At 38.7% G+C, this 13193-nt stretch overlaps 1 protein-coding gene across 2 annotated transcripts in view; it reads right to left on the reverse strand.

Annotated features, from left to right (window-relative positions):
- Positions 1-13193, reverse strand: part of GUCY1A2 (guanylate cyclase 1 soluble subunit alpha 2) — a gene marked incomplete at both ends in the record, with an annotated part of 154241 nt that overhangs the window by 54058 nt on the left and 86990 nt on the right. For both annotated transcript variants that reach the window (XM_084293288.1, XM_084293287.1), the window contains one exon: positions 9231-9716. In XM_084293288.1, the coding sequence (XP_084149414.1) occupies positions 9231-9716 (486 nt within the window). The remainder of the gene's footprint in view (positions 1-9230; positions 9717-13193) is intronic.

The following is a 13193-nucleotide window of genomic DNA, read 5'->3' on the forward strand; positions in this document are numbered from 1 at the left end:
CCTGCACACCTAGTTTGCATTTCTGTGGGAAGGTACAAACATCTAAGGAGGTTGTTTCTCAATTGCCATCCCATGGGACCAGGATTCAGGATGGGAATGCACCTGGAGTAGTAATCTGGAAAGTGGTCTGAGGTACTGCAGTACAGACCTATGCCTTCCCAAAGTTTTCATTATCCTCTTTACCTATATTTCATTCCAACTGCAAGACTAAATTACATAGTACCTCGAAACGACATATTTCTTTTATGAAAGCTGAAACGTATTCTATTTAAAGGCATACTGCAAAATTCATCCTTAAGAAGAAATTCTCGTATTTGACTCTATAAAAAAACTTTGAAGTCATTAGGATCTCCCAGCGGGTTTTTCTTTCATCTGTTTTCTGCCCTTAGTTGTAGATCTGGAAACTTAGGGAAAGGCTATGGTATATGGCAATGTGGTGTTCCACACTTTTCATTTGGATTTCATTATTCCTGTCCATGACTTCTAGTTCTGTTGCAAATGGAATACCTTTTTAACTGATATAGGACAAAGACTGAAGAAAAGGGAGATCTTCTCCATTCCAGTTTTATATTAAGGCAGCAGTCTCAGCACTCACCACAGACAGAAATTTATTTAATGTCCATATTCTATATCATTGACTTCTCTCCATGTCTTTCTACCCATACCCTTCTCCCAAATACATCTCTGTAAATCAGTAATTAACTTACAATATTGTCATTTAGTGTGGGACTCATACTACCCAGCTTTGGTCACATTAAACTCAAGCCTCTAATTTTAACTATTCAATCATAATCCTTCTGTTGTCAATGATGAGAAAAATGAACTTCCATGGCGTGATTCATTCCATCTTGAAGTCCAGAAACATCATTTTTTTACCCATTTACTACAACAGGACCCAAAAATTCATGTGTTCACTTAATTGCTTCCACGCCCAGCCTGCAGTTTAATATAAAAAAAAAATGCTCCCATGTTATCATCATTTTTTTTCCCTGAGAAACAGCTGAAAAACAGATTTATGTGGGTCAGGATCGCCAAAGACTTGGATGACTTAGTTTGTGAAACTCTTAGAAGACCCTGGGTGAGCTGTTACCTTCTCATGCACCATGTGCCTTTCAAAGTGCACTACAGAGTGCATGTTCCTGCCCCCAGAATGTACTCTATAACAGTAAAGAGATTGCACAAGTGTGTTGGCTGCTAGTGCTGAGATACTGTCTGTCAGCAGCAATAGCAAAATCCTGTTTAGCTAAAAAATAAAATTAAAAAAGTAAATTAAAAAAATCCTGTATTTTGCCATGCATAGTTTGGCATGCAGGTCGAGGATGGTATTAAATCAGTCAAGGGAGGAGGAAAGAGGTAAAATATTTTGGGCTGTCTATGGTAAAAAGATAAGAACAATTCAATATAAAATACAAATCTCATGAAAATAAATGTTAAACTGACATTGGAGACTGGAGAGAAACCGGATGGGTTATTTCATGGAGAGGCCGTGTGTGTGCTCTTTGGAATGCATTTCAGAAAGGCTGCTACTGAGCATGGTCTAAGTATGCTTGATCCTTGAGGATCCCACAGGATCCCATACCTGAAGTATTGTGTCCAGTTCTGGGCTCCCCAGTACCAGAGGGACCTGGGCATACTGGAGAGACCCCAACACAGAACTACCAGGACGATGAAGGCATTGGAGCATCTCTGCAGTGAGGAATAGGCTGAGAGAGCTAGGGCTGCTCAGCCTGGAGAAGAGGAAGCTCAGGGGGATCTCATGCATGTCCCTAAATCCCTGAAGAGATTATCTGTCTATATAACAAAGATAGAATACTAACCTTTTCCAAATTAACCAAAATGCATGTGTTTTCTTGATGTGTGAATAGAAACCAAAGCTTAGGTCTGTTTGCATTTTCAAGTTTTCTATATGATTTTCCACCGCACAGAAAAGCTTTTAAATGCAGTTCAATTGTATGACATTGTGAAGCTTGAAAACATGTGTTAGCTTAAAGTACTTTGACCTGTTTTTTGTTGTTGTTGTTGTTGTTGTATGTTTATTTGTTTTTCCAGAAATGAATTTTACATTTTGGATACAGTATAATTTATAGATTTCCTCAAATCTTTGGGATACTTTAAGAAAAATCCCATTTTTTAAAGGCTGCAAGTTTTCAAAATAGCATTCAGGAATCATCTTCTTAAGTTTCTTAGTGTTTGGCTCTCTTAGCTTGTGCCTTTCAATTTTTCAAAACTCCTAAGCAATGAAAACTTATTCCTCAGTTTCAAGGTAACTCTGCAGTGCTTTTGTGATGTTGAATTTTGCTTTTGGGAATAGTTCAGCGTATGGAAAACCCCTCCCAAGTCAGCAGAAGTGGATTCCAAGTGCCTGTCTATGAAGTTCAGTTCATCTGGTAAAGCTCATTTTTAAAAGAAGTATCTTACTACAAATCCCAGCTCTTTTCCCAAGAGCCTAATTATGAATCAATTGCTCTTACCAGGCCTGAGGGCATTTTATTTTTAGTGAGTTTAATGATGCCACATGCCAGCAAGTTCATGAGCATATTACCAGAAGAGTTTTATTCAAACTTCTTTCTCTAGCACCTACTTAGCAGTTTTAAGCCTAAATCTTACAGTATCCAGCATATGGAGGAATTCTCTTATCTACACATTGATTCAGAGTGCTGTTTTCTTTATGAAAGGAAAATAGACAAATGGTTCTTGCTGTGTAGCATCTAGTATTTTAAAATTTGGGTGTGGGTTTTTGTTCTTTTTTTTTTTTTTTCCCCACTAGTTAAAATACAGACATGCAAGAAGAATTACAGTTTACATTATACCAACATCAGGTTTGCACACAACAGTCATGGAACACATAAGTCAGTGCATAAATGATTTCTCTCTTTTGTGGGAAGTATGAAACTGCAAAAATCACATTGAATGTTTACGATGAATAAAAAATGTTCTGGTTGGCATTCTGCCTTATGTGAGGTAGTTACAATGTCATAGTAATGAACTGTCTAATGAAATAAGCAACCATTAAAATAATCATGTATAACTTAAGACACACATTTCAGTTTAATGTGATAGGCCTTCTCCAGCAGTAAGAAGGGTCTTAGATTGCTGTAGCTACCCTTAATATTAAAACTACCACTGAACAGCAACCTCATCAAGATTATATGAGCTTTCATTTATCTGTCTTGAAATTTCTATATTCTCCTAACTTTCCTAAGTATCTCCCACATTCATTTCAGAAATTAGGGTACATCTTATGAATACTATTTGAAAGAATGAAAACATTGCATCATGGAGGGCTGGTGTATATGAAGGGCCAGCCTTAAGTTGTCAGGATTGTGCTAAGTATCCTCTAGGTCTGGGACAATACTGGACTGTTGCAATGGAAGTAGTTTAGACTGATGGAAACTGAAATTTTCAAGTCCTTCAGAGGGACTAAAATTTAAATGGCTGATAAATGTGACACAAGAAAACAAAGGACTTAGCTATTAATGGTGGCTTTTAAAAAACATAACATCGGGGAGACTTGCATGCTCTAACAGGGCACACTCCTGGCCATGGTTCTTTTCTAGACACTGCAATTGGGCTTTCTTCTCAGCATGGAGCAGGGAGCCCCAAAGGAGGATAAACTTCTGGGTGCTGCCCAAACAAAAAGTCAGGATGTAGCTAGTGTCCACACACAAACTGAGGACATGGGAAGCACTCCCACAACCAGTGAGCTGGACTTAGGCTCTAAGGCTCCCAGACAGTCTGAGGGAAGTGGAACGGTACACTTAAAAACAAATATGGGCTTCTCAGGTAAGAGAAAAGTGGAAGGACCTGTACATTTCTCTAAAAAGAGAAAGAGAAGGAAACATATACAAGCACAGTATTCCTGAAGAAATCGTACACAGAAGCACAAGTCCTCGACTCTTAAGAGGATTCTTGGGTGATTAATTGCCTAGATCAGGGGAATGTGCACAGATGTTTTAGGGCTTTGTGCAGGTCTGTATGTTTATAAAGTAAAGAATGACTCTTCTGGAGCCTGCATATCTGTTTACCTCATTTGTACATCTCCCTAAAGACAAAAAGTGTAAATCCACCACAAGGCTGCAAAACAAATACAGGCTTAAAGTAATGGGAGGTCTTGAAATATCCTGGAGCTCTCTGGCAAAAATAATGCAGATGTGCAGGGTGATTTCACACGGAAAAGAACCTTTTGAGTTTTGTTTTTTTAAACATAACCCCCAAACAGTTCTGATTTCCCCAAAATTATAGGCACCCCAGCATTGCCCTGTCTCCAGAGTGAGATGCTCTGTGTGATAGCAAAGTCTATGCAGAGGCAGATAGCTAGAGAAAGTCAGTGATATAGCCTACTCAGAGCAAGGAAAGCAAGAAGGTTCGTAAGTTCTCTGTGGTGGGACCTGAACAGAGCAGTCTGCTAAAGGGCAGCTCTACACATACGGGTGGCACCACAGAGAGAGAGTTTCTGCGTGATGGGGATTTTCTTCTATTATCCAATCTAGCCTGACTTTAAATTAACAAGAAGAAGCAACACTTGCTGCACCAGTAATCCCCAAACTTGCATCTATTTATCTTTAAATAGGTATATTATAATATTTTCTGTATATACTATCACTCATAGAAGAGTATCAGTATAGTTTATACATTTTAATTGCATTTCATAGAATCTTAATTCTGTAGATGCTTCTGCTGAAGCTAAAAGAATTTGAATCCCTTTCAAAGTAGGTAGGTAGTTGCATTGAACACACAAGGTTAAAACCGAGGAAGTGATAGAAAGAAGACAAAAGTAGTGGCCATAAATTTTACATGAAAACTTGAAAAGTAGGTTTTTTAACTTGTGGAACATTAAGCTTGCAAAACTTCAGAACAGTCTGAAGCTCATGAATCCCTGTCATCACAGTATTCTTTAGTCATTATAGCACCAACAATAAACTTAATTACTTATATGTGATTGTGTAGAATTATCTTACACCAAGGAGGATAGTTAAGGAAGTAGGAAAGTACTTAAATTTCCTTTTTGTTATAATTTGTTTTGTTTTAACTAAAAATGAATACTGATTTCTGCTGGTTGAAAATGCAGCAGAATCAGTTATACAACAGAAGATGTACAGCAAATAAATTTTGTCAGCTGACAATAGTTCATTGCCCAAAACATTTAAGACTGCTCAGTTATGAAAAGTGGGACTCATCATTTCACAGAAAGTGAAGTTCAGGGCTAGGAGAAAATCCACCTTGGAGAAATGTCTTCAACAACAAATGTTGCACTGTCCAGAGAAAGGACCAAGAAACCCAGCCAACATACACAGCCACGCAGCCAATGAATGTACGACCAAAAAACCAGCCACAACACGTGCTGTCTTTACTGTACACAGCAGTTAAAAGACAAAGAAGAGAAATGGGTTTGTTTCAGGAAAGTAACAGAGGGGAAAAGAGTTAAGAAAGCAGGCCTACCCAGGCAAAAAGACACAACACCAAAAGTATCTAAAATGAGCCTATATCAAAGACATTATTTAGAGAGAGAAACAGAGGCTGCAGAAAGCTTGAACATGGAAGATATCAGCCTGCAGGGATAAGTTTTAAATGCTAGCCATGGCTGCAGCATATCTAAATAGTTTTTTCAATAAATAGGTGGCTTAGCTGAAGCATCGTTTCCCAGCTCTTGGCTCACAAATGACAGGAATTCAGATACAGAGAAAAACAGGTCAAAACAAAGATACAGTCAAGTCAACCAGTATATACTTTATCCAAAGCAATTGCTTTCAAAACGTATTGAGATCTTATCTTTCTTAGTACTTTTTCTCCTGGAGCCCATGTTTCTATCTGCATGTCCACAGACATTGACTTACCAAGCAGCTCAGGTCTTCAAATCTGCAACTGCATTGCTATAATTTGCACTCCCTGCTTGACAGCATCCTTTTCTCCCACTCCTCAGTACCACGCCAAACATGATTAGCTCAGATAGTCAGCAGCACCAGTTCCCAAAGGCATTGCCAGGTCTCAGTTCTCTCGCATCCTCTCTCCTTTGTGATTACCCCAGGAGTGTCCCTATTCATCTTTTTATCAAAGCTATATGTAAGCAGATTCTTTCTAAAGTTTCACTCTCTAAAACACAAATTGCTAGAACTGTCACCCAGGCTTGTATCATGATGCATCTCAATTACTGTGATGTTCTCCTTCAGCCTGTAGGAATGTAATCTGTCATCCCTAGTATCCATTTAAAATTCTGCTGTGAAGTTTATTTTCAGAGCCCGTCATTTGCCTGTGTCATTCATACCTGCACATCCATCCACTGGATACCCTTTCCCTGTCTCATCAGTTATAACTACTTACTTTCATTTCCAAGGTATTTCAAAGTCTGATTCATCCCCCTTCAGCCCTCAACAAACATTTCTTATTCTTCAACCAACAGATCATTATGCTTGCCCTCCATGTTCTACTTGTTAAATACAGGCATCTTTGTTCTTCTTTCCGTGTCATACTTCTCTGTAAATATTCCTGAATGAATAGTGTGAGACAATTGAAAAGTATTATGTTCATTACATTCATTGTCTGACTCCAAAATTAGAAGCACTGAGGTTCTGAATTTAAAATGCTGTAACAGTAAAGCTGGGTGAATAATTTACGGCATGGAATCTATTTAATGAATTTTGCTTATTTTTATGTTTACAAAATGACGCATTTGGTATTCAAAAGTACTCTCCAAATAATCTTTGCAAATTATTCTTTCCATGTTGCTTCAACACAAGCAAATTTGAAAATTGTTGTGTTTTGATGTATATATAATATAGGTCACAAGATGAATTTCTGTAGCCTAGTTACAGGACAATATCTTAGAGGCAGGCTGCAGGTACAAACACTGGTGATTACATATCTAAAATTCACTGCTTGACAATAACTTCTAAAATTATAGTTGTGGTGTTGATCATACTTATTAATAAAATTAGCTTCCAGAATATCATCTGAAACAAATGAAAAATGTAAACACATGAGCTATTTTTATTTAAAAATGCAAATGCTTTTTCAAAAGGAATTGTCATTTTATTTTAAGCCTGTTTCTCTAAGGAAATAAAAGAGGGTTCGGAGGGTTCGATGCCTGGGTTTTCTGTCTTTCTGTAATGCTTAACTGAGTCATTTTCACCTAACCTCACAGTAACTTTCTTAGACTCCTAGTTAAAAGGAAAAAGGAAAAAAAAAGGAAGAAAAAAAAAAAGTAGAGATTTCAAAGACCGAGTTCTCACAGGTTGGGAGAAGATCCATGACTGGATGGATGTAGGAGATTCAGAACAGTGTCCCCAGCAGTGGAACTGACTGTCGTGTGAGCCCGGCAGCAACACGATCTCATTGGCACTCTGGGCTCAGCGATCAGCAAGCAGGGCAGGCACACACAGCTCCAAGTAACCACAGCACACATCATCCTGCTCAGTGGGAGGGGGGCTGTGGAGCAAAGTCAGTGGTGGTGGGGCTTTAGGGATGCTCAGGGGAGAGTAGGGAGATGAACAAAAACCTGGGATGAAGTAATCTGAGGAAGAACTAGCTCCATTAAGGCAGTAACAGTGGGGAAAGGTTGTTAGATACCCTTCCACAGAAAAATAGACTTTGTTTATTCCTCTGCTCATAGAATTATGGGGCGGGGAGGGTAATTTTCTTTGGAGTACTTGTACCTTTTCGGGATGCACAAATCTTACTTTGCCTATCTGAGCAGCCATCATATTATTTCACTGGTCAGGAGGACAATATTGCTGTGCAGTAACATCTTTCATCCAAAGTGGCGCAAAGCTAGGTGAAGGGCAGTAATACATGGTCTAAATGACATAATATTTGTGAGTTATGTAAAAATATTCCTTAGAATCATAGAATCGTTAAGGCTGGAAAAGACCTCCAAGATCATCTGGTCCAACCATCCCCCTACCAGCAATATTACCCACTAAACTATGACCTTAAACACTACGTCCAACCTTTCCTTAAACACCCCCAGGGACAGCAGATTCAGCTTGGATTCATCCTGCATAGTGTTCTCACAGGACTCAGCCAACCTTCCTTCCAAACAGGTCAGAGAGTATGGGATACTTTACTTCCTATTGCTATGCAACTGCAGTTTTTAATAAAAAATGTCCTGAATGCCTCAAAACAGTTATCTAAAATAAATCATCTGGGAAAACACTAACTACACCCATGTACCAGATACAGCATGTGAAACAGGGTCACTAGATATGGCGCACAGCTGTGGGTCAGAAGTCTCTCAAGTCACATTCTCAGAATTGGCTTGAGAACCAGTGCTTTAACAGTAGATTAATACAAACCAAGATCAAACTTCCAATCTTTTCCAGCTATAACACCACAAACATTTTCATATGATGGTCACTACCTTCTGTTGTAGTCCTCTTCTAGTATGTCATTTGGCTTCTGAGCAGGGGTGAAGGTGTTTTTACTTTTTTATTTCTCACTGCTCTAGTCTGCTTGTCAAATGCAATAAATTATACTAATCTCCCTATATTGAGTGTGTTTTGCCCATGATAGTAACTGTTGAGTGATCTTCCTGTCTCTATTTCAGCCCTTGAGCCCTTTCCCTCATATTTTCTCCTCCGCTTTCTTTTAGGACAGGGAATGAGATTTGTAGTGGTGTTCAATTGCCATGCATGGTAAAATCACTAAAATGGAAAACAGCTGTCTTCTTCCTTGTTTTCAGTGGAAGTTTAAATCCTTTATTACCCTCTTTTTAAGTGAATGCCTTGTTCTTTATGAAAATTTCTAATTTGTGGAAAATAATAAATTAATAATAAATTAATAAAAATAAATTAATAGAATTAATTTATCGAAAATATAAGTGTCTGAAACTGAAAACATTCAGGTTTCCACTGAAATAGAAAATATTTGAGTGCCTTCCAGGAGATGCATTTTGGGCTAGGATCATCACTATGGACTTCATCACCCTTACTACACTATGACCAATGTGTCATTTAAAGGAAACAAGATTATATAACCAGACTATAACACAGGAGGTGTATGTCCCTGTAAGAAAACAGCAATATGGCATATATTCCTATGGGAGAACCACAATGACTTCTCATTATCAAAGTATTTGATCTTCAGTGGATATATTTCAAATTTATTTTTTCCTGTGAAAAAATAATTGCCTTTCCCATTTTTATAGGCAAAGTCTGTAATTTAAGAAGGTCGCTACTGATAAGTTTTTCTATCTCAATTTCAATTAGATTTTTCTAACTTAGAGCTTGAGCTGTTACCTTGTAGATGTCCAGGAATCCACACTGATGGTCAAACCGTGTGTAGAGTTCATTCAGCATGCTGATGACCTGCATGGGTGTGCACTGTGCGCAGATGGCAGTGAAGCCAACAATGTCTGAAAAGAGCATGGTGACATCATCAAATTTCCTGGCCTGAACCTGCTGCCCCTGCCACAATTGCTGAGCCACTTCTTCAGGGAAAATAGAAATAAGGAGATCTACTGTTTTCTTTTTCTCCTCTTCCAGGGCTTGGTGTGTGCATTCTAGTGTTGCCTTCAGCTTATCCATTCGTTTTTTCAAGCCATCCTGGGCCTTTGCTTGCTCCCCAACCAGTATGACATCGCGAGTAGCATCGTGGATAGGAATGTCTGAAAGGTGGAGGCCTCGGCCCATCAGTTCGTCCAGCTTGTCCACACAGGGGGATCCCAGAAACAAAATTGAATTTGATTCTGGCACATGAATCATTTGTCCTTTAATTTCCATCACCTAAAAAAAGTTAAAAATAAAAATAGTTTAGAAAAGTAAAAATCGGTTTATAGGTGGATCTCCATTCTACCTTTCCCCTATTTACTCTTCAGATAAAATGATCGACTTTAATAGCACCTATTCAAGTAATGAGACTCACATAGTCTACCCACTAAGGTGAGTCATAAAATATCCTATACTCACACAAAAATATTCCCAAATCTGATGTTGGACTCCATTCCAGCGCAATTAAATATGAAAGCAATCACAATGACATGTATTTCTCAGAAATACCGTTTCTAGGTTTTGCTCCTAGAATGTACCTTGTCATAAATCCAAATTCCAGAATAGCTTCTTCTCTGTTAATTAGATACAAATTCTAAAACTATAAAATGAAAAGGAAAATACTACCATCTGAAAGCAAACCAGTTAAATAGTGAAGTAGTTCTTTTTCAGCAAACAGGTACTAATTCAAATGTGGCCATGCCATTGAGTAGTAAAATAAGAACAGACGTGAGAAAGAATTCTATAAAATAATGAATGGCACGGAAAAAGTGCATCAGTGCTCCTATTTCTATTTGCCTTCTTTTATATGCAGAGTACTTGAAGGGTGATATTCTGTTAGAGTTTGCAGATTTCTTGCTGACACAGATCTGTATAATTTGTATTTGCAGATCAGAAGAAGGAACAGTAAGAAAGGAGTACCAGAAAAGATCAAGGGGTCCATTGCACTGTTTTACTGATTTTGCATTTGCCTGCTAAATGGCAAGGCGTCCCATCTTTTGAATGATGTCCAGTGATTGGTAATGAATGAGGTCCTTGCTTGTTACCATTTGCACCAAGACAGCAGTTCAGCACCAGTTCAATATCAGATGGAAATGCACAATGAAACTCAACTGTAATGATATATATCAAGTTTGGGGCTACATACATTCTGATTTTTATCAACTTACTCAGGTCACACAAGAGAATCTGTCAGTTATGGCACTATTTTTTCACCGGATAATAGGATTATAAATAAATAAATAAATAAATAAATAAGATAAACATATTTTGCTTAAGCAGAAAAGAATTAAATAGGGTAAAGTAGCCATCTTTGTAAACACAGCCTCCCATAATCTTGGCCATGAACCATATTCACTGTTAATGTTTTCATTCCAGGAGTACACAAAGAGCAGGGCAGTACTGAACTAGATGACCTAAAAAAATACAGTCTTTAACCCAAGGATCTCAGAGTCAAAACAGATGCAACAAACACACTTTGTGCATCTAAGCAAAGAATTCTCATAAGTGTTAGTCACCATAACGTCTTAATTCTGTATTTTTATATTCCACAAAATCCCTCCTGAAACGAAAAGGTCTCCTCCAGTCACACTTTCATGCTTCATGCAGACATTTTCTCATCTTCACATGATTCAACATTTAATCCGCCTTCCATCCATTATCCCTCTAAGCAAAATAGGAAAACCTCAGGCAGAGAACCCAGAGGTGTCTGCAATAGCAATGTGATTTAAGCATACAGAGGTCTGGAAGCTCCTGCTGTGATGACAGCTACTCCTGCATAGGACCTTCTGTGTTTGGGGGAGAAGTAGGGAAGCTCCTGTTTCTATTAGGAATTTACTACATCAAGTAATATGCTGTTATTGCAGATCCTACTGCCAATATGAGGACAAGCCTATCCTGTCCCCGTGTCTCTCTGCTTCCATTGAAGCATATCCCATCCTGCCAGCAACCCAGCACATGCAACTTCTGATGTCAGCCATGGAACTCAGCAAATACAAGAAAATAAAAGAAATTAAAATTGTCAATTTCCCAAATTTATATTCCCACATACCTACTAATATCTACATTTCTAAGCCTTACTTCCTAAACTTTGTTCTGGCAGAGCAATCTCTGGGAGGAAGCTGATCAGCTACCTAGCTGGGCAGATTTTACTGCTCCAAGACTAATTGTTCTTTTTAATTTTTAAAACATATGGCTCCCTTCTTAACACATAAGGGAAATAGATGCTTTCTTCATGCATGCAGCCTCATGCTGTCAAAGGACACGCAAAATTGTTTTAACTCTGAAGTGCAAATTGCTAAATGTGAAATACATAATATTCCTACATTATCTAGATTTCTATATTTTCTTCTTACTTTTTGACCCTTTCCAGAGAGTTTTTCTTTTTTATTTATGTCTAGAACATCACCCGTGTACAAAATAAATGTACCTCATATTATCACTTCTCTTTTCCACCTCCAGGTGAAAAGAGGCTGTCAGTTCAGAAGGTAAGAGTGTGACCACGGCCCCTGGTTTGCCTGACCTGTCAGCAAGGCAAGCCACCTGGCTTGGAGCCGTACTTCTCCTCACAACCTGCTGTGAGACTAGAAGAAAATTAATGCACCCCTCTGTGCTCCTGCTTCTCTTTTGTCAATTTTAGGTGTTAAACTCTTTGATGTGATCTCTATCTGTGTGAATATATTGTGCCAACCATCCCTGAGTGGCTTCTTCCCCAGGAACACTGATCAAGTGACTAACGCAGTAAGCGGACACTCCAGAGTCCTCTGCTCTGCCTCTGGGTAACCCCAGGCAAATTATCAACTCTGAGTGCTTATTTATGCTTTCAGCACAGCAGGAACAATGATATCGACCTCCCTATAACACATTTTGAAACTTCTGCCTGAGAATCAGTGAAAGACAAGGGCAGTTCTGTAAAATGCCTAACTAATAATAGCCGGTTCTCTGCCCAAGTGAGCTGAGCCCCTGCCTCAACAGGGTTGAGGGTTTCTACAGCGTGTTGAGAAACATCTATGAAGGAACTGCTCAGTTTCCTAAAAGTGTCTGTTGCAGTTTAACCCAGCAGAAAGCTAAGTACTACACAGCCACAGTTGGATGGGGAACTGGAAAAGAAAAGGTAAAACTCATGGGTTGAGATAGAGATAGTTTAACAGGAAAGAAAAGGAAGGGATGATGATGACAATAATAATGATAATGATAATGATGATGATGATGATGATAATAATAATAAAGAATATACAAAGTAAGTGATGCATAATGTGATTGCTTACTACCTGCTGAGTGATTGCTAGCTAGTCCCACAGCAGTGGCTGCCCCCCAGCCAGCCCTCCCAGTTTTATTGTTCCCTATGATTAGGGAAAAAGGGATGTCCTATGATTAGGACATCCCTTTGGCCAGCTCCTGGCTGTGTCCCCTCCCAGCTCCTTGTGCAACTCCAGGTACCTTGCTGGCAGGGCAGCACCAGGAGCTGGACAGTCCTTGGCTCTGTGTGAGTGCTGCTCTGCAACAACTAAAAAAATCAATGTGTTACTAACATTATTTTTCTCCTAAATCCAGAACACAACACCATACCAGCCTCCATGGAAAAAATTAACTCCATCTCAGCTGAAACAGGACAGCGTCAAATGTTCAATGTTATTTAGACTTTACTCTCTGAAGATTTTTATCATTTGCGCTGCTTAACAGGAATTGTTGATACTTTCTATCATTCTTTGCATG

This window comes from Netta rufina (genome assembly GCF_964035555.1).
Source record: "Netta rufina genome assembly, chromosome: 1".
NCBI lineage: Eukaryota > Metazoa > Chordata > Aves > Anseriformes > Anatidae > Netta > Netta rufina.